The 23,727-nt window shown below is 35.2% G+C and overlaps 1 protein-coding gene across 1 annotated transcript; it reads left to right on the top strand.

Moving 5' to 3' along the window:
• Positions 1 to 318: 318 nt before the first annotated feature.
• LOC123701824 (ubiquitin carboxyl-terminal hydrolase 20) lies at positions 319 to 22,929 on the top strand. Its single transcript, XM_045649396.1, has 21 exons — positions 319 to 635; positions 4,336 to 4,455; positions 9,197 to 9,301; positions 10,055 to 10,184; positions 10,629 to 10,779; positions 10,938 to 11,025; positions 11,233 to 11,325; positions 11,922 to 12,024; positions 12,954 to 13,035; positions 13,788 to 13,891; positions 14,858 to 14,987; positions 15,466 to 15,598; positions 15,944 to 16,066; positions 16,515 to 16,630; positions 16,993 to 17,171; positions 17,771 to 17,987; positions 18,767 to 18,880; positions 19,537 to 19,680; positions 20,176 to 20,302; positions 20,451 to 20,579; positions 21,229 to 22,929. The coding sequence occupies exons 1-21, from the start codon at positions 558 to 560 to the stop codon at positions 21,766 to 21,768; spliced, it is 3,006 nt and encodes a 1,001-aa protein (XP_045505352.1). The 5' UTR covers positions 319 to 557; the 3' UTR covers positions 21,769 to 22,929.
• Positions 22,930 to 23,727: the final 798 nt, after the last annotated feature.

Here is a 23,727-nt window from a genome sequence, read left to right as displayed (position 1 = left end):
TGTCAACTGTCAACTATTTCTTTATTTTTTTAAATAGGTACCACATCATACATAATACATCGCTGGATACAAGGATTTGGCTAATGCGTGACATCTTCCTATTATAAATTATTGTTTATCACAATTCCAAAATTATAAAGTAATTAAATTTATTATATGCAGCTAATCTTTTGAATTAGTATGTACGATTTCTGTGAAGATTTTGAATAGTATTATGGTGTGATGGCTAAGTGTGATGGAATCTTGATGGAATCCACAGATAGAATCACAGGATGGAAATGATGGAATTATTCTAGATTGTCTATGTTGTTGCCTGACTTTTCGCTCGTCACTGGACGTTTTTGTGTTGAAGAAAAATTTCTGATTATTAATTTAATTAACAGTGTTTTTCGAAATGTGTGTTATAAATTTTCTCGTTTTACCCCTGTGTACACTCAACAACACAATTTTGGCACCGTACATGATATAGGTCATGTTTATTTACGTGACTGTTGTGATTCATTAGATTTGAGTTGAAATTTATGTTTTATCGGATGCCCAGTTGATTTATCGAGAAAATGGATAAAGGCGTGACGTGTGAACATCTCAATACACTTGTTAACGTGCTGGAACAGGAATTATGGCAGTCAAAAGAGGTAATAATAAATAAATTTAGATGATACCTAACCTCGAAATGTCAATGAAGTACCTACCTATTTAATTAGCATTCCTTATTTGTCTTATGCAATGATAATGTTACAAGTAATATTATCTACATCTATCTATACATTACATTGTTGTATATTTACTCAAGTCATTGTTTACAAACTAATCATATAAGAAAAAAATGATTCATAGGCCTTCCGAGTGTCATTATTGTAAAAATTACATCAGTTTATTGAGGGAAATAGTTTTTATTATAACTTAAATAATAAATTAAATACATTCATACCACCTATGCTTATAATTATGAAAAAGATAAAGATAAAATGATAGAATGCTGATTGCTTCAATAATTCATGTATTCTTCAGTCTTCTTGCTATATTAATGCATAAGTATATAGTAATGTAATGATATTTAGTTCCTAATAGGATTTTTAACTATAATCATATGAAATACCTATTCTCAATGAAATACATGCTTAAAAATTATAAAAAAGAATAAGTATGTTGAATTTTTTAATTTAACTCTTAATTTCATAGTATAACTAGCGGCCCGCCCCGGCTTCGCCCGTGGTACATATTAACGTTTTCTCTATATAAGAACCATCCTCGTACTTCAAGGAATATAATAAAAAAAGAATTATCAAAATCGGTTCAGCCGTTCTCGAGTTATGCGCTTACCAACACATTTTGCGATTCATTTTTATATTATAGAATAGACATTGTAATAGTTGAATAAGTTGAAGTATGGCTTCTGTATAGTAATATCAAGTAGTATCTTATAGGATTAATCCAATAAGTTTACAGAAGTACTGAACACCATGACAACATTCAAAAGCATTGCCAGTATCTTTTCAATGATAAAATAATATGTACATTGAAAAATTTTATTTTATTTTATTTATTTATTTATTTATCTTTGGGAAACAAACAATACAATATATCTTATAAATAAGAGATAACAAACTATACACATATCAGCAAAGTTTCCACTAAAAATTTAAGTTCTTTAAAAAAAATACACATTCAGTCGCATACAGTCTACTTGATTATACAAATAAATATAGAAATAACAAGCATGAATACAATTTAAATATCATAGTTACTATTGCATTTATTTCGAACTTTGGTTTTGTACGATTTGAATTTAAATTTTAAAATATCTTCATGTATTCTCTATTTAATAATCAAATCACTACTTTGTTTTGTTGAGCTAATATTACTGCAGCTGCATCACAACATTTTTTTATTTTAATAATTTGCTTGAATAAAATTAATAAATGACTAGCTGTGCCCCACTCCAGTTGGTCTCAGCGTGATGATATCTTATAGCCTTCCTCGATAAATGGGGTATCTAACACCAAAAGAATTTTTCAATTCGGACCAGTAGTTCTTGAAATTAGCGCATTCAAACAAACAAACTTTTTAGCTTTATAATAATATTATAGGTTACTGAGTAACATTAAATTCATAAATGATAAATAATTTGGTATGTTATAATTACTATACACAGTTTAGATACTTACATAGTATACTTCTGGTAAGAAAAATTATATGAAGCAAAATTTTAAGGCCATACACATTTGAATATAATAAAAATCTTTAGTTTAATATGAAATACAATAACATACCGAATTGATAACCTCCTTTTTTTTTGAAGTTAACCGACTTCAAAAAAAAGGAGGTTAAAAAAATATCAAGGTAAAGGTAATATTAATGAGAATAAATAGCCATTCCATGTATGGAGTTTTTGTAAAAGTTGTAATTTACTGTTATTTGGTGTTTTATTTTCTTCTTGTGTAATTTTCATCCTATTTCTATATTTTTTCATGGGCAATATTATTGACATAATTTTTTTATTCACCAAGAAGTATTGCTTAATTTTTTAATCCCAAATATTGTTGTGATAGATTTTGGTGGAGTCTAACTTCAATCATGACAATTTTTTTAAGATGATATAAGATGATTATAGTACGGGAGCTAGCAACGTTTGAAAAAAAGGAATTTTAGTATAGTTGGTTTTTTGATATACTGTTCCTATTGCTATTTTGGTATGAGTCCGGGCTGTCTGGCTGGCTGCAGTGGTTGCATTTATTAATAATAATAATAAAGCCTTTATTTCCGAAAAAAGTTGACATATATAAACATAAAATTACTTAAAACTAAAAACGAAATTTCACTATAAAATATCTCTAATTTCGGTATGCCTTACGGCAAAGGCCTCCTCCAACTCTTTCCATTGTGCTCTGTCTGCTGCCACTCTTGTCCAAAAGGGCCCTGCGGTCATTTTTAATTCGTCCTCCCATCTCCTAGCTTTGCGGCCCCGGCTCCTTACTCCATCCCTAGGGTACCAGACAGTGACCTGTTTGCTCCATTTTTCTTTTTTGCAGCGGAGCATATGTCCAGTCCATCTCCATTTTAATTGGTCTATGCTTTTAAGGATGTCTGTTAATTTTGTTTTACGTCTAATGTCTGTACTCTTAACTTTGTCTTTTAGTTTCAGACCCAGCATGCTCCTTTCCATACCTCTTTGACAACTTGCTAGTTTATCCCTATGGCGTTTAGTTAGAGCCCAGGTTTCGCAGCCGTATGTTATACAGGGTAGGATGCAGGTATCAAATGTTTTCTTCTTGATCTTAATTCCCAGAGACTTGCTTTTCATGATTTCTTTCATGGCCCAGTATTTCTTCCATCCTGTTGCAATTCTTTTGTCTATTTCTTTGGACATTTGATCATAAGGTGATATAATCTGGCCGAGATACACATATTCCTCTACGTATTCAAGTTTTTGTCCATTGATGGTTATGTCTATGGGTGTTGAATTCGTCATTACTTTAGTTTTACTAGAGTTCATTTCTAGACCCACTTCCCTGCCTCTATCTGCTAAAGTTTGTATCATAGATTCCAGTAGTAGCGGGTCTTCTTCTAATAACACCAAGTCATCAGCAAATCTGAGATTATTCAGTCTTGATCCATTTATGTTAAGTCCCACATGCTCCCATTCTAGTTTCCTGAACATTTGTTCTAGCACTGCTGTAAACAGCTTTGGTGAGAGTGGATCACCCTGTCTGACACCCCTTTCAATTGGAAAAACATCTCCCATTGATTCCAGTCGGACACTAGCTTTACTTTCCTTGTATATGTTTTTGATGATGTCTATGTATAAATTTTGAATTCCCTGCTCTTTTAAGCTTTGCCATACGGATTCGTGTTTGAGACTATCGAAAGCTTTAGAGTAATCTATGAATGCCAGATAAATAGTTTTATTGTATTCATTGTATTTTTGGATAAGCTGTTTAATTGTATGTATTTGATCAATTGTACTGAATCCTTTTCTGAAACCAGCCTGTTCTATCGGTTTGTTTTCGTCTAGTTGGTTTGACACTCTGTCCAGGATAACTTTTGCGAAAACTTTATATACATTCGAAATTAGAGATATTGGCCTGTAATTCCCAATATCGTCCTTTGCACCTTTCTTGTACAAATTTAGGTTGCATTTATTAGTGCGCATCTTATCTGCACAGGAAAATATCCTGGCTAATTAATTTTAGATTATATTATGTTTGAAGAACATCATTATGAAAATTACAAACATTCTAAAATGATTTCAATTTTTTATAAAAACTAAATAAAAAATTGCGTATGGTTTATACATATAATATAAAGTTTTTAATTATCCCGTTTAATTTTCAGAACCTAGCGTGTTTCGATTGTGGATGCCCGGGACCAAATCTATGGATATGCCTCCAACCTGACTGTCATCATATCGGCTGCTCTGAAGTTAACAATGACCACAGCACAAAGCACCAAAAGGTCAGTCATAGAAAGATAAAAATTATGCAGCATTATAAGTAGGTAGGAATTGTTTGAAACATTTTTGAAGTGAAACTTTTTTATTGGGGTTGGAAAAAAATTTAGTGTTACATTTTTTCGCTACGCATGACATTTTACCGTTATGCGCCATCTTTTTCTTATCCCTACCACGTGTGATTCGACGTATGTCTATAAAGTTGCATATAGTGAATTATTGTTTGAAAAATAAGGTCATAAAGACGTTTCACTTCTTACGTGTGTATACTAGTACACGCACACATTTTTTTAAATACATAAGTAGTTTGATTCGGTACATGTATTGATGATTAATATGTTAATCTTATTCAATAATCTACATTTTTTATTAGTCATCTAAATTATAATCTATCTCTATGCCTTTAATCTTGTTATGATATATTATTTCGTTTTCGTGTAAAAGCTTTAAGGGCAAGTATATTCGATAGGTTCCTACATATTGTCTAAAATCGATAACGATCAGAGAAACAGCTATGAAGCGCCATATAAAATCAGTGAATAAAAAAAAATAGCCACATAAATATTTAATTTGAAAAAATCACAATAAACAACAATTATTATCATAATTAGATTTTCGCACAATCTTATCTTTTGCCACTCGAAAGTCGAAACAGCGATCATTACAATAACGATAATATTTTAGGTATTTTAATATTTGTAAGTAGCGAATTTACCCCATTTTATAAAAAGTATCTGATCAATTTTTATGATGATGAATCTTCATTAAGAAAATACTAGAGTATGAATGAATGAATGAAAATCCTTAATTGCTATAGAAATAAAAAATATATAAAATACAATTAAAATAAGCAATACAATAAAATAAGCAAAGGGCGGCCTTATCGTTCGGTAGCGATCTCTATCAGGCAACCTTGAGCATATCTTGAATATGTATTCAAATCTCATTACAAAAATAGAAACGGCTCAGCTAAAAAACATTTAGTAAAATCTATTCGAACATTGTTTAATTGTTGTATAATACACGTTTACTTGCATACAAGTTTAGTAAAATATTGCCAATTTGCATTTTGCACCATTCATATGCCCTTTGCCTCGTGATTCATCTTAATTTTCTCATTTGTTTTGATAATAAAATGTTCGATGCATTGTCGTAAAATATAATTGAAAACAATACATTATAATTCATAATATAATAAAACTAGCGACCCCGAACGGATTCGCACGGGTGCAATTAATATTGTAAACTTTAAACTAACAAATTTTGGCTACTTGCGTCAGTAATGTTTATTATTTACATAAAAACTTACTGGACTTTACACATAGTGTGTGACGATTGTTATGTCTAGTACCAGTGGTATTTTACATACAAAACTAGTTTATTATATCATTGGCAAGGCGTACACGGTACAAACTATCCCAATCCATACTATCCATATTAATATTATAAATGCGAAAGTAACTCTGTCTGTCTGTTACTCAATCACGCCTACACTACCTACTGAACCAATTTGCATGAAATTTGGTATAGAGATATTTTGATACCCGAGAAAGGACATAGGCTACTTTTTACCCCGGGACATAGGATAGGTTTTATTCCTATCCTATGTCCCGGGTATAATAAAATAAAACCTTTGTTTGGGGCATTCCTCAAACAAAGAAGTAAGTCATAATATGTGAGTTGTAATTTTATTAATTCGGCTCCAAGCCAAATAAAACCCTCATGTTCCTTGTTCCAAATATATGAAAATAAAAAAAAATCGTATTCAGATCTCATCTCGAATACGTAAAACGACGTTTTCAAGTACTTTCTTTGTCTTGTTCCAAATACATTTACTACATTTAGAACATAAGAAAAATAAAAAAAAAACGACGTGTGTCACTCGGGGACTGCCGCGGTAAAGCTATTGCATGCTATGCCTTCAAGCCACACCTCCGCCGTCGGAGTGGGGAGCGTGAGGTTTTTTCGTTACGGAATTTCTCGATTCGGTCCCCGCACTCAAGGCCCGCGATAGAAGCTATGCAATAGCTTAAAGTCTATCTACCCTGCAAATAAAATCTAAACATGATTGAAATATAGTAAAATTAACGCTGGAAACATAAATTATAAAAGAGTGAAACTTGATCCTAAGTAAGTAGATAAAAAAATAACACTTTTGTCGTAATGTTTATTTTTTTATTATGTTATTTATAGTAGATAATATGTAATGAACACCTTCCTGTATTGCCAACTTAAAATAAGTGATATTAAATATTTATAAATGAATATCGGCCTATTAACGCACTGAATAAATTTATTTGGTTGTTGTTTTAGAAATGGTTCCAATATAAAACAATTGACCATGTTACCTATATTTGCCTTTCTGGGTTACACAGTCCATTAGTAACGAGATAGTTATTAAGCCTAACTATATTATGCCTATTACAAGAGATAGGAAAAAAGGGATATGTGTATCGTAGTTATTAATATTGATAAGTGATATCTAAACTTAATATTTATAAAGCTGAAGAGATTGTTTGAACACGCTAATCTCAGGAACTACTGGGCCGATTTGCAAAAATTCTTTCGGTGTTAGATAGCCCATTTATCGAGGAAGGCTTATATCATCACGCTCAGACCAACAGTAGTCGAGCACTGCGGGTAAAACCGCGGGGCACAGCTAGTTACTCATATGGAACCTTGGAAAAGTTTATAGGCTATATTTGAAGGGTGCAAATTGGGGACCGGTAATCTTTATGGAAAAACCGTCGCGTGTTAAGTTATTTTTATGTCGAATGAACTTTTCGGCTCAGCAATAATAACAATAAAGACATTGAACACGATTTTGCGCCATTTTTTATTTTTCACAGAGTTATTATTTTACAAATGTCAGTCTTTTATTACGTCAAAGCAAAAAAAAAACTAGACGCGTCGTTTTATCGCATAATATGATAAACGTATACAAACCTTGACGACGAGTGCGAATCGTAATTCGACACATTTTTTTTGGATAGTGATCCTAGACGATTTATTGGTGAAAAATAGATTAACGCTGATCATAACAGCTATGCAAGGATATATTATTTATAATATACAGGGTGTCCCTCTATTGGTTTACTAAGCGCGAAGGGACTTGTAGTTTTGCATACACTGATCACGTAAAAATACTTAAACAACAAAATTACATCAAAAAATTTTTGCTAAATTTTTCCTGAAAATCCATGTTTTCTCCTCTAGCTTCGTGCAGCCGGCAAATACCGCTTCGCTAATGTGAGCATTTTATCTATGAAAACGTAATCTTAAACGATAGGTCACGTGCTGGTAGCAAAGCTGGGCGGGTTGCTTGTTATGGGTGTACACATAGTTTTAAGAATTCATCTATTTGAAAAAAATCTGCGTCTGGAATTTTATAAGTATTTTTTACGTACTCAGCGTACCTATGCAAAACTATAAGCTCTTTTGAGCTTAGTATACCAACAGTGGGACACCCTGTATATTGAAATTATAATATGATACAATCTGTTGACACTATCTGAGTTGAAAGTGATTCTACAAGTTGTAAAATTTATAAGAAACTTCTAATTTTCTGCGTAATTTAGCTACATTTACAAACCATTAGAAAACTTACGTTGTTGAATGAATTCTATAATATCATGGACAACGGAAAATAGGGATTCATTTTGATATTATACTTCCAAATATGAATATTTGAAGCTTATTGAATTCAAGGCAATATCAAGATATTAGTTCCATCTGAATAGATCCGAAAGTCTGTATGAATTGAATATGTTTGTTGCTCTCTCACGCAAATTCATCGGAAAATTCTAACTAAAACTTGGCAGACACAAAATTTAAAAAAATAGGATACTCAGTAATGCATTTTATTTTACTCCTTTACATTTAGATAGCAAAACTCAACAAGTAAAAATTATTATTAAAAAAACAAAATACCCGACTGCACACTAAAAAAAGAGTGATTGAAATGAATCTAATGATACCGCATACATATTTTTTTAAAGGGAAATTTAGAAAAAATATTATTATGTCTTTATCCCGTGGGACTTTTAGGATAAAATGTATCCTATGACACTCCCGTAATCAAGACAAATCTAACGATACCTCATACATCAAAATCCATCAAGCCGTTTAGGCTACAGGTTGTCACAAAGGAAAAGACATACATACATACTTACATACACTCGAAAAACATTACCCTCCTTCTTTGGCAGTCGGGTAAAAACTTACATAACTTACATAACCTAACAGTATGCCTGCCTGCCTCAACCAAAATTGAAAATGTTCATTTAATCTATTCATGAATTTTTTTATTTTTATTTATGATGCAATGATTGTTGGTCTTATTTGAAAGAATTACGCAAATTCAAATAACATGATGCACTGACGTTGTGACAATATTTACTTGGCTATAAGTATATACGTTGGTTGACTTCGTGTTTATAGATAAGAAGGACCCTCTCTCGTATCGAAGGTCATAAAATGTATAAATGAATAATGCACAATTATTGTGTATCCATAGGTTTTCGTATGATTAGACTCTTCTTTTATAACTACCCTACTCGGAAATTGAACAGACTAGTTCCTTGTCATGTTTGCCAGGATAAACTAAAAAATATTTTCGCGTCGTCAAAAGCCTTCGCTTTTCGTTTCGCCTTCACGTCTGTATACGAGTCGGACAATTGCCTGACTTTCATATGTACATGTACTTTAAAAGAATCTTAGATTGAATATGAATATTGTATTTTTCAGAATTTACCACTGCATTGTGTTCATATGAACGTATCCACGGAACGAATATGGTGTTACTTGTGCGAGAAAGAGGTCCACATCAGAGCTGCCTTGACACAGGCCAGGGTGAGTTAAATTTTAAATTCAAATCATCTATTTGCAGATGTAAAAACATATAATGGGCCCTTTTCACAATGAGCAGCGTTGGCCCAACAAATGATCGTCTTTGATTGTGGCCATTACGGCGATTATGAATAAACAACTACAACGACGGCCGATCATAGACATTTAGGCCCGCTACACTATCGATACTCGCCCAATACACATTAAACGACAAATCAGTTTGATCTCATTACATTAATTTATTAAATGTCTATACTCTATAATAATCTTATAATATAAAAATGAATCGCAAAATGTGTTGGTAAGCGCATAACTCGAGAACAACTGAACCGATTTCGTTAATTCTTTTTTTATTACATTTCTTGAAGTACGAGGATGGATCTTATGGAGAGAAAACGTAAAAAAGTACCACGGGCGAAGCCGGGGCGGACCGCTAGTATTAAATATTAATGCTGTTGTATTTAAATGCCTTATTTGACCCCCGTTTTATTACAAACTGTCAAATGTATGTAGAATAGAAATATTAGAGCAATAATAAAAAACTCAATAATTGTATAAAATAAATAATAAAACCTAACACTGGCATATTAGAATGACGTGTAAATTAAAAATCAACATCATGTTATAGTTTTTAAAATTGTTCCTGTACATTCTCCAAATAAATAAAACCAAGGAAGAAGCATAGTATATTAAAAAGTACTTTAAACTAAACTGTTTATTATCCACTAATATTAAATTTATTAATAATTTCTCCAGATGAGCGCAGATTCAACAACAATAGAAGATATGGCGGTTAGTACAAGGCTAGGGTCGGTTGGTATCAGTGTGAACGATGATGACCTGGAGGTGGAGGACACAGAGTATGATGATGAGCAGCGGCCTAGAGGTGTGTACAAGAACACGTTATTAAATACTATAGACAATATTATAATTAATGTAGTTAAAAAAATATAAACTTAAACTCTTGAAATTACTGAAACATACAGGTGAAGCTATTAAAAGTGTGTTAAAAAGCTTGGCTCTTCTTTGTAGAAACTGCTTTCTGAACCGGGTATTCCGAACCGAAATACTTTTTTTTTTTTTTTATAATTATGAATTTTTATTAAATTTAAAGAGCCTATTGACCCATAAGTTACGTTATTTTGATAAAAGTGTCTAATTTTTTCAATAACTCGCTAATCTGCCCCATTTGTTTAACTTTAGCAATGGTCCTTCGAGTCGGATCCATACTTACGACCTCACTATTTTATTAAATTTTTCATTTCCCATATTAATATTATATTCCAGACTATTATATAATAATTTACTACAATTATACACCCCATTCCAGGTCTAGTAGGGCTCCAGAACATGGGCAACACGTGTTACATGAACGCTGCGTTACAAGCCCTCAGTAATACGCAGCCTCTGACGTCATACTTTATGGAATGTGCCGCGGCGGTATCAGTGCTGGCCGCTGACAAGAAGCCGGGGTTGAGTCGGTGAGTGGTTTAGAAAGAGATTTTATAGAAAGTTATATGTAATTTTGTGAAAATTTTATTTTTTTGTATCTACCGTCATAATAACATCGCATAAAAAATCTAAGTATCTGCACTTACACTAAAAAAGAGTTAAACGTAAAATATTTTATTTGTCACAGTGCATACCAAAAATTAATAAAAGAGATGTGGAGCAGGAAGACAAGAGGCTATGTTGTACCTAATGGTATTCTCTACGGGATACGACATGTAAGTATACAGAGTTTATATTTTTTTTTTTGTAATATAATAACTCTTTTATACATTTTAAAACATAAAACAGAGTATACATATAATTGTTTAGAATTTGGATAATTATAACATCATTTATCCATTTTTAAGACATTAATAGTAATAAGTAATAAGATTTATTGTGTTATAATATTAAAATGTAATAAAACGATATTTTTACAATAGGTACACCCGATGTTCCGTGGTTATCAACAGCATGACACGCAAGAGTTCTTGCGGTGTTTCATGGACCAGTTGCACGAAGAATTGAAAGAGCCGGTAAATGTTAATTTTATTTTTTAATTTTGTAACAAAAATGTTACATTATAATATGAAAGTTACATAAATACAGAATTTTTGGGTTTAAATTTGTATACAACTTCACAAATTTCACGCAGTTGTGTTCTTTCCATCAGTAATTATTTATTTCTAATCAAGCGTTTACGAACATTCTTATACTATAAGAAATCAACATCAATCTTCCGAGTGATATAGGCTAATTTTTCTATTCCGGATCAGTAGTTGGGTCAAGCTGTTAATAAATTTGTATATTTATATGTGTTTTTATCAAAAAGTAGCTAAAAAATTTGTAAATTTTCATTAATTTTGATAATCTAATATCTAATATTATATTATAAATATATTATAAAGGCGAAAGTTTGTAAGTATGGATGTATGGATGTTTGTTACTCTTTCACGTAAAAACTACTGAACCGATTACAATGAAATTTAGCACACATATAGAGGGTAACTTGGATTAACACATAGGATAGTTTTTATCCCGGAAATCCCACGGGAACGGGAACTATGCGGGTTTTCCTTTGCAAACGCGGGCGAAGCCGCGGGCGGAAATCTAGTAAAACATATATTTTCAGGTATGGGACAACACGCCGGAAGATAAGCTAGTGACAGAATCGGAAGGTGAACCGCAAGAAAATAGGACGTTGCATATACGGCGGAGAGCTGTATCTTCCGGAGGTAATATTATAGTGATAAATATTTGTATACTTTTAATGGATATAAAACAGTAAAAATGTATTGCACTAGCTGCGCTCCGCGGCTCCACCCGCGTGGCTCCGCTCCTGTTGGTCTTCGCGTGATGACTGATGATATATAGCATATAGTCTTCCTCGATGAATGGGCGGACCAGTAGTTGCCGAAATTAGCGCGTTCAAACAAACAAACTTTTCAGCTTTATAATATTAGTATAGATTTTAATTTAGAGGATTTAAAACGAAAAAATTTTAACCAACAATTTTTTATTTCATTTATATGTATGCTTGATGTTACTAAACCACTCCTTCCAGTATCAATTATTTATAAGCAAACAAAAATAGAACAGAAATGTATTTGCAAATGTACCATAAAATAAAATGCGTACACACGTGCGTATGTGTGCGTGCACGTGCGTACTTTATGTCAAGTATGTATGTGATTGTGTGTGTATATATTGAAGTGAAACTTTGGCGCGTTGAGAGTAAAATTTCAAGGTCGCATCATGGGAATGCCGTCACGTTATCGAGTAATGCGACGATTTTGGTTTCATTGAATCTTGACATAGAAATTTCATTTCTGACACGTGTGCTCGGCACACACTCTCTTTTTTATATCACTACATAGTATAAAACATCGCTCGCTTTCTCTGTCCCTATGTCCCTTTGTACGCTTAAATCTTTAAAACTACGCAACGAATTTTGATGCGGTTTTTTTTTTAATAGATAGAGTGATTCAAGAGGAAGGTTTTAGTCTATAATTTATTAGGTTTTAGACAAAGCGGGCGAAGCCGCGGGTGGTAAATTAGTATAGTATAATATGTAGATGCGCGTATGTATGCGTGTTTTTATCTATATGCGTATGTGTGTGTCTATTTGTGTAATAAAAGTATTAAATAATGTGTGTGTCGACAGCCAGTGACGCGCCATACTTCGCGCGCATGAGACGGAAATCACCCGCGTCCTACAATGAGCCCAGACATGATGGATATTTGAGGTGAGTTCTAAATAATAATAAGGACTTTTAGACAAATTTTTACGTTTTACATACATAAATAATGTAAATAATAGCTGCTTCGGTTTGGTTGAACCAGATTAAAACCCCGTTTATTCAAATTCAGGAAGACATTTAGATATCGATAAAACAAATTTTAAATTTCATAAGATGAATCTAGCTCTCCCAATACAATAGAATAATAATAGTTTAAAAAAACTAAAAAACACGCTTTTTATAGAAAACCGAACTAAAAAATAGAAAATTTTATCAAATTAGTGTATTGTCATCGGTCCTCAATAAATCTACAAAGTTTGAACGAAATCTGGTCGTTTAAAGTGGGTCAAAATCGCGCCCAAAGAAGTCGGTTACAAACATACAAACATACAGGTGAAGCTAATATAAAGCGTGTAAAAAATTATAAAATCTAAACTAGTGCTATATTATAACTGGCCTTTAAAGTGTTTTTTTTTTTTTGTCCTATTTCGTAAATAAATTTCAATTAGAGCTTGCGCGCAAGAGCAACTTTTGTCTCCGCAACTATTTTGTCTCTCCCATCAACTCTATGGGGAGTTGCGTCGCTACGTGCGCGCACTTTCATACTAGCCCATAGAGTTGATGGGAGAGACAAAATAGTTGCGGAGACAAAAGTTGCTCTTGCGCGCAAGCTCTTAAAACTTAAATGACATTCTGGAACATTAAAAATGATAGATATTCGCTTAAAAATGTTCATTATATAGTTTTATTTTTCTTAGAATACGCCAGCAGTCAGAGAGTATGGGATCGCGGCACCGACGCTCGGCCAGTTTTGCTGGCACGCACCATTTCACGTACAACGTGCTCACACAGCAAGTTAATGGTAATATTTTTTATAATATTATATAATGTACTTACCATTTTCTGTAGGACTTGCTTTCATGTTACTTTGTTAAGAAAACAAACCACTCAGTTATAAAATTAGAATACATACTTTCTGTACGCACGTATTTGTTTCCACTGCAGGAAGATAGGCTATAGGCATATGTGTAGGCTATAATTCACTTTGGTTCACACACACTTTTTGGTTGAAATTTTAGGTTATTTTTTATTTAATTTTTGCACACACACATCTATTAATTACCCAATAACAGAGATGGAGGGAAATAAAAGGTTTAGGGGAGGAAACTACTGTTCAAAATCTGCTTAAAATCTTATAGTTCAGGATACATCGCCCATTTTTGCAAGTGACTACTATCAAGCTGATTTTCCGTGAGTAGCTTTATTTTGATGAGACACCGAATAATTTCGTGTACGAAACTCTCGATTGTGGTAGCTAACAGAGATAACAAGGATAAAATTTTTTGATTTGATGGTTCTCAAATATTTATTACGCAATATGTCTGTTGAATTATATAAAGATTAACTAAGTGAAAACAAAAAAATCTGCTTGTTAGTAATCATTTATGATGACCTCGTTATCGATACACTTTGGAAAGGGGGACTCTTTGAACAAACCATAGATTTTGTAGGACAAATATTTTTTCGAATAATTTAGGTTATTATCTTGAGATTGAACAAAAAAAAATTCATTCAGTTAGTAATAAATATTTGATAACCATCAAATCAAAATTTTTTATTCTTGTTATCTCTGTTAGCTACCACAATCGAGACTTTCGTACACGAAATTATTGGGCGTCTCATCAAAATGAAGCTACAAACGGAAAATTAGCTTGATAGAAGTCACTTGCAAAAATGGGCGATGTATCCTGAACTATTAAATTAATGTGTCAAAAATTATCTGTATTCCCCCATCTTGTATTAATTTATGTTCCACAAAAAATCACAGGTCCAACAAAAGACTGGAACCAGAGGGAGGCGGGTTCCGAATCGGAATTATCCGGTTCGAGCGAAACCGAAGAACGCTACGAGACGTGTTCTAGCGGGCACAGTGATGCGCCGGAGTCGTTGCAACATACGTAAGTTTTGTTTAAATAAATAAATAAATTCTTTGTTTTGCGAAAAACACAATAGCTTACATAATTATGAACACTGTACCTTAAACTAGAGCTTATCTGTATCTTAGGAGCCATATTTTATAATGTGTGTTTCTAGTTTCTACATATAAGGATTTTTTTTTTTTTTATTAAAATTGTTTGTTATATGTATAAAAACCTTCAAATTTGAACTGATTTGAAAATTATTTCAACATTATTTCAACTTTGCCTGAGTGACAAATATGTAAAAATATTACTTATGTTCGTATGATTGCCTGAGTGACGTATGTTTTTTTTTACATACACGTTCGTATCATTGAGTTTCAAAAACTTTAATTCTACAAAATACAATGTAACATATTAATAGCGAATTGCATAAAACACATACAATATTTTTCTAAACGTTAACTCGTGCTTTTTTAATTTTAATTAATATTTTTGGATTTTCCCCACTTTACAGCAAATCAAGTTCAGGAAGCGTGTGCGGTGGTGGTGGGGATGGGACCAACCGTGGTGTGAGATACCGTAGTATCGTGTCCGACGTGTTTGATGGCAAGCTGCTGTCGTCTGTGCAGTGTCTTATATGTAATAGGGTATGTTTTTGGTATAATATAGTGTGAATTTTTATTTTGTGTCATTAAAATTCTTATAAATATTTTAAAATTTTAAATCAATACAAAAATAGGTCATACGTACGCCATGGTGCGGCGAAACACGCACGTTCGTATCCTGCGTCGTGATAGTCTAATGTAATCGTATTTTCTAATTATTTATTTATTTTTAAACAAAAGTTTACATTACATATTTATATTTTATACAAAAAGGTTGTTTTAAAAATGTATTAAATTAGCACTTTTTTAACAATTTATACCTCTTTTGTAAATCTGTATGTATACCAATGTCAATTATATTAATTTCTGAATAATTTATATCTCTAGGTATCAACGCGTGTAGAAACCTTCCAGGACCTATCCCTACCGATACCTTCAAGGGAACACTTAGCTGTGCTTAGATGTCAGCAGCCGATACTTAACCATCCGCATGTGTCTCAAGAGAGTTGGGTAAGTCATAAGTTAGACAATTTTAAATAATAGAAAAAATTCGCTCGAGACAGGATTCGAATCCGCGTTTTTTTGCCAAACCGGAGCAACGTCTAGCCTCTCGGTTTCAAAAATTCTTGCCAAACCGGAGCAACGCCTAGCCTTGGCCACACGTTACTTTAAAACTTTCTGCTAAAGCATTTGAATGCCACAAAACTAAATATAAGTTAATAAGTTATTAGTAAGTTATCAATAAGTTATTATATTTATATTAGCTTTCCGGTCGCGGTTTTCTTGAATCACTATGTATTAAAAAAATCATCAAAATCTGTTGCGTAATTTTAAAGTTTTAAGCCTACAGACACAAACGACGGAAAGCCAATTTATATTATAAGATGCAGTGATTATTCATCAAATATTTTTGAATAAAGATAGTTATTTTTTTATATATTTTTACCTATTTTTCTAGCTATGGTGGCTAGTAAGCTGGCTAAGATCGTGGTTCTACGGCCCCGTCGTGTCGCTACAAGATTGTCTCGCGGCTTTCTTCAGTGCGGACGAACTTAAGGGCGATAATATGTATAGGTACGTGTTTGTTGTTGGAAATTGTGTTTTATAGTAATGGCAATAAGGGTCTTTTATGGGATGATTTTTAGGACTTTTAAATGTTATATATTAAATTGTATCTGCTTTAGATGGAGGCTTTAGGCAATAAAGACATTATATATTTTTTTTATTTGATTTTTCTATTCGGTTCAACAAATGACTACAATATAATATGATAAAATAAAAATTTAAATTTTCGACGACAATTCATTACACAACGAATTACTTTAGAAGTCATTTAACACCAAAATAACAATAACTATAACTATATTAATCCAGCGCTATTTTTTTTTACAAAGACGAACATTTTTTTACCGATACCGATACCCATACCGTTACAGCTGTTCCCGTTGCAACAAACTCCGCAACGGTATCAAGATGTCCGGCGTGATCAAGTTACCGGAAGTGCTGTGTGTGCACCTCAAGCGCTTCCGGCACGAGCTGATGTTCAGCGCTAAGGTCGCTGCGAGGGTCTCGTTTCCGATCAACGATTTGAATATGGCGCCGTATACGCATAAAGGTTAGTGATGTGGTGAAATAATTGGAAACTTTTTGGTGTAAAATAATTATAGAGAAATATGAAAAAGAAGAGGTTTAATCTTTTTGTGTTTATACATGTAACTTCTAAAATAGAGTGTTACTTAGATGTCTATAAATTATGCAAGGGTCTTATTTTATTACTAGCTTCTCCGCGCGGTTTCACCCCCGTGGCTCCACTCCCGTAGGTCGTAGCGTGATGATATATAGCCTGTAGCCTTCCTCGATAAATGAGCTATCTAACACCAAAATAATTTTTCAAATCGGACCAGTAGTTCCCGAGATTAGCGCGTTCAAACAAACAAACTCTTCAGCTTTATAATATTAGTATAGATTTTACAGCGAACATAAGTAAAACATTCTTCACTATTTATTTAAAGCGTGAAAGTTTATTTTTTAATATTTGAATAATAAATAAATTGAGTGAGTGACCTAAGGCGTTATTTATATCCGATATTTTTCACGTTTATTACGTTGTTACACGTGTTAGTACATTGAAAACTTACTTTAAAAAAATTAGATTCAGTTCATTATGCTTTCCTTTCTTCTGTAATACCATAGATTTATTATTTTCCCTTTCAGAATGCACATCGAAAATAAGTCGCTACTCCCTCTGCGCGGTTATATGCCACGCGGGCACGGCTGGCGGCGGCCATTACACTTGCATAGCTCGTGCCAACAACAACAACAACAGCAACAACAACAGCGACGACAACTGGTACACGTTCGACGACGCGGCGATATCGCCGGTGCCGGTGCAGCACCTGGCCACGTGCGAGGCGTACGTGCTGTTCTATAGGTGCGTATCAGTTTGATATCGGTATCGATTTCGGTGTGTACCGGTATCGGTTTGTGTACCACATGTTGTTTGCTCGAGTAAACTACTACAGCAACGATAACTGATAATTGCGCGAGGCGTATATACTGTACTATATAGATGCGTATCGGTATCGATTTCGGTATGTACCGGTATCGGTAACGGTGTGCGTATCGGTATGCGTCGGTATCGATATCGTAGTGTTGTTCGTATTGATAGCGGTCTATGTCTATGCTTTTCCAAAGTGACAGGTCTATGCATACGGCGCTCCATGAATGTGTGATATTGACGTAGACATTTTATATTGATTGCTATCGATAAAAAAAACATGTCATTTAATTTAAATAAAAAAAATGATCAAACCGTTATGGACCTTATAACGGTACCGTGTAACGTTATAACGACATCTTTTCTTCCATCGATCGTCGAGGCGCACAGATTCTAGGCATCGCCACATGGTGGACGTTCCATGTACCCGGACTAAGCGGTTCGATTCTACATTCTTCATTCGAACCGCAAGGGACTGGAACGCGCTTCCTGAATCTGTGTTCCCCGACGAGTACAATATGGGGGTCTTCAAGCGAAGAGTGAACCGGTACCTACTAGGGAAGCGCGTACCATCTTAGACCGCATCTCAGCTTTCCATCAGGCGAGATTGTGGTCAAGCGCTTCCCTATCCTAAGTAAAAAAAAAAAAAAAAAAAAGACAACATATAACGTTGTTGATACCATGTTGGTAACTATTTAATTATTTATTTACAGGAAAGTAAATCCGCAAATGGCGATACTGCGACAGAAGGCGGCGGAAATATTGGAGTCGTCGCGGAATGAGCCCAACGATATTAAGTTTTATATATCCAGACAGTGGATTAATAAGTTAGTAGATAATTTTTTTATGTACTTAACCAGCTGACCCGCCCAATGTCGAGCCTTGTTACAAACTTTTAAAATCTTTCTGTCCAGGATTTTCCCAGGAAACCTATTTTTAATAGATTTTTAATACACTAAATTTATTATAAAATTGGTCTCATTCTATTATCACGCCGGTGAAGGTCGACCTATATTTGGATCTTAGACCATTATTAATGATACTGATTACTGATGTATTATTGTTATTACTGATACTGATTGCTGATGTATTGTTGTTATTACTGATACTGATTACTGATGTATTGTTATTATTACTGATACTAATTACTGATGTATTGTTGTTATTACTGATACTGATTACTGATGTATTGTTATTATTACTGATACTAATTACTGATGTATTGTTGTTATTACTGATACCGATTACTGATGTATTGTTGTTATTACTGATACTGATTACTGATGTATTTTATTTCTGATTACTGATATATTGTTATTATTACTGATACTGATTCCTGATGTATTGTTATTATTACTGATACTGATTACTAATGTATTGTTGTTATTACTGATACTGATTACTGATGTATTGTTGTTATTACTGATACTGATTGCTGATAAATTGTTATTATTACTCATTACTGATATATAATTATGTCCAGGTTCAACACGTGGGCGGAGCCGGGGCCGATAGACAACAGCGACTTCGTGTGCTCGCACGGCGGCGTGCGGGCGGAGCGCGCGGCGCACCTGCACGCGCTCGCCGCGCGCCTGCCGCAGCCGCTGTGGGAGTTCCTGCACCGCCAGTGAGCTTTTATAGCTTTCGTTTTTTTTTTTCAGTTTGTGACAGTGGCGCTGTCCGTGAGATATTTTTTTTTATAATTTATGGCTTGATGATGAGTTATGGCAACGTCGCAGCCGCTCTGTGAGTTTCTGCACGAGCAGTGAGCGCTAGAGTTTTTTTTGCAGCTAGTGTCAGTGGCGCTGGCCGCTCGCAAAGTCGCATTCGCTCTGGAAGTTTTTTATGTGGTGACAGTGATACCACTGGCACCACATAAAAAACAACTTATGTTGAGAGTGTATACTTTTCTTCGGTGTTTTTATTGTAAACGTGTGCTTTCGTGGTTTGAGGCATGTTTGTGTTTAAAAAAACACAAAGATCGTGAAAATTAATTTATTTTCTATTAAAAAAACCCCATCAAAATCCGTTGCGTAGTTTGAAAGATTTAAGCATACAAATGGACATAGGGACAGAGAGAGTGACTTTGTTTTATACTATGTAGTGATTGTTTGTTCCACAGTTTCGGCGGTGGGCCGGCGGTGTCCCACGCCCACGAGTGCGGCACGTGCGTGCGCGCACAGCACAAGCTGCGTGCTAGAAGAGAGACGGAGTTAGCCGCGTTCGCCGAATTGCACGCTAGCTTCCAGGTAATGTGCAATAATTAACATTTATTAATGCGTCTGCGTCTCTGATTAAACAAAGATTAGTTCAGAGCTTTTTTTTATAGAGCAAAAAAATGAATAGAATCTCATATTTTTTTGCGTATTTACTAAAGTTCATGTTTTTTGTGTTTAGGAACAGGATCATCCGCAGTCGATATACGCGATCAGCATGGCGTGGTTCCGTCAGTGGCAGGCGTTCGTGCGAAACAAGGCGCGCCGCCCACCGCCCCCCGTTGACAACGCGCCCATACTGCACCAGCAGGTACACACACACACATGTCTAACATGTTACACGTCATACACCTCACATGTTACACGTCACACACGTCTAACACGTTACACGTCTAACGTGTTACACGTCACGTACGTCTAACACGTTACACGTCACACCCTGTTACACGTCACACATCTTCCATTTTACACGTCACACACGTCTAACATGTTACACGTCTCATGTTTCACGTCTAACGTGTCATATGTCACACGAAACACACCATATGTTACACGTCACACACATCACATGTTACACGTCACACGTCTACCATGTTACATGTCACACACGTCTAACATGTTACACATCATGCCATGTTACACGTCATACACGTCTACCATGTTACACGTCTCGCGACTACCATGTTACACGTCACACACGTAATTCACTACACGCCTTGCATTCGTTCGTGCGCAACAACGAATGCCGCCGCCCGTCGACAATGCGCTCGTACTGCAATAGCGCACACTAGTGTAGTCTACACACGAGTCATTTATGACATGACAAACGTTACGTCACATGTCAGAAATCACGAAAAACACACCGTTCAACACGTCATACGTCGCAAACAATCTTAAACGCAAAATATATTCGTGTATCAATTAAACCGTATGAAACTTACACGTACCATCTCTTACAGGAGATCGACGGCACGATAAAGTGCACGCTGAAACCGGGCTCCGACCACGCGCAACTCAGCGAGGAACTGTGGCGGTTCTTCATTGACATATACGGCGGCGGGCCAGAAGTGCGGCTTAAATCACCGCTCGAGTCTCTGCCAGACAACGAGCGGACGAGGAAACTGTCCAGGAAGTACTCGGAATCCGACAGAGAGGAGTACTGCACGAAATCCAACTCGGAAATGAACATACGTGACTCCGTACACAGTGAATTGCAAAAGAACCAATCGTTGCAAAATATCAGCAGGCGGTACAGAGTACGCACGGACTCGGACGACGAAGTCAACTACCGACACTCGTTCCTATATAAGAAACATGAACCAAACGGCAACTATGACTCGGATGAAGACATGGCCCTTAACACGATACGACTGGAAAACGGTATAGACAGTTCCGATCACGACGCGCACGATATCGTGTGTAAAACGGACTCGGAGCTACCGGCCAACAAGAAGAGACCGGGCAAAGTGAGGAAAAACAAACGGCGGACGGTTAAATGATTCCTTCTCGCGTTACAGTTCGTGCATAGACTGAGGAAGAGCGGACATTCCTAGTGGTTAATGGTGCATTTATAGTGTTCTGTGCGACTGGTGGTTCTAGTGTAATGGGCTATCTTAACATTGGGCAGCGTTGGCCCAACAAATGATTGATGATTGCCATTAAGGCAATAAGGATGACCAATCATAGACACTTACGCTCTACACTGTCGTGATTGCCTCAACTCGCCCAACGCTGCCCATTGTGAAGAGGGCCCATAATGTGTGTATAAGGTGGTGAGAGACTAAAGTGAAAATCTAATATAATGTAGGTAGGTAGGGTTATTCTGTTTTGGTGTATTCGCAAAATATTTTGGGCTTGAATATATGAGAGTAAGACTTTTAAAAATGTTTGTTGTGAAAGTAGATAGCGATCTGTGGCCAGAATAAATTGTAAGCCTGTGTAAGTGGGATAAGACATTTTTATGGTTTCATTTTATTTTTTACAGAAAAGCATGAAAAACGTTACGATTTGAAAAGATTAAGTTGATTTTTTTTCATTGCAACTGCGAAACCTAGATTAGGATAGAAGTTATGTATTCTATTCCTAAAATTCTTTAAATTTCTGGCATTATCTGCTATTTATTTCATTTACTATATAAAAGTATGATTTTCTTTAATTCTAGAGTTCTGAGATACTGCATTTGTTTTTTTATAGTCTTATTGACCTTTGACCCTACTAGGAAATAGTTCAATTATTTTATTTCTATTTACAATAGTATTTTATACTCTGTACTCTCAACAATTTTTAAAAATATATGTCTGTTTTAGAGACGTCTACATTTTTATCATAAACAATTATTTTTGTTTCATTTCAATGCAAGTAAAACTTATTGGGTTTTCATATGTAAAATAAAATTATACAAACGGTAAATAATTAGAGCGGTCGTACACAGGCGGTTCGAGCAGTTAACGGCTGAGCGACGTACACGGACTGCTCGAGCGGTCGGTTGTTGACTGCTCGAGCTGTCGCCTGTCGCTACAAACCGCGCAGTTGACGGCTTGAAGCAGTCGCGACGGCTCGAGCAGTCCGTGTACGGCAGAATGAATGTCCATAGTTAACCGCGCGGTCGCGGCTTCAAGCCGTCGGTCTCAACTGCTTGAAGTGGTCCGTGTACGGCCGCCCTTACTAGACAGTAAGGGCGGCCGCACACGGACCGCTCGAGCAGTTAACGGCTGAGCGACATACACGGACGGCTCGAGCGGTCAGCTTCAACTGCTCGAGCCGTCGGTTGTTGACCGCTCGAGCCGTCGCTACCAACCGCTCGAGCGGTTGATTTTTTTGACTAGTCAAGTCATTGATTTTCAGGGGGGAAGGGAGCCGTCGACGGCTCTAGCGCAGTCAACGGCTCGAGCAGTCAGTGTATGCCTCACGACCGCTCGCGAGCCGTCAACGGCACAGTGGAATTTCGTCATGCAGTTGACGGCTTGAAGCGGTCGCGACGGCTCGAGCCGTCACGTGTACGGCGGTGCATGAATGCCTATAGTTCACCGCGCGGTCGCGGCTTCAAGCGGTCGGTCTCAACTGCTTGAAGCGGTCCGTGTACGGCCGCCCTAAGGGCGGCCGTTTTTGAATGTATTGTAATAAAAATATATTTTCCAAGGAGCAACCACCAGTCGCGCTCCAAAATCACTGAGCCTTCTACAGTAAGGTTTCTAGTATTTTAGTACAATTTTAGTTCAAATTGATATAGAAATGGAATTAGATACCTAAAAAATGTTCATATAATCGAACCTGTATATTTTACGGATAATGTGTAAATGTATAAAAGTTTATAATTATATATGTACGCGTAAATGTAAATTTTGTGTTTATATAAACTCCTTGCATTTCTTTATCACCAATGTACCGTGGGTTAGGTATTTATTTTGTTATACCTGGTTTTAATTCTATGTGTTATTTGTTAATGGATTGATCAGCAA

The sequence above is a fragment of the Colias croceus genome, chromosome 22 (genome assembly GCF_905220415.1).
Source record: "Colias croceus chromosome 22, ilColCroc2.1".
Taxonomy (NCBI): Eukaryota; Metazoa; Arthropoda; class Insecta; order Lepidoptera; family Pieridae; genus Colias; species Colias croceus.
This window is presented reverse-complemented; position numbering and strand designations above follow the sequence as displayed.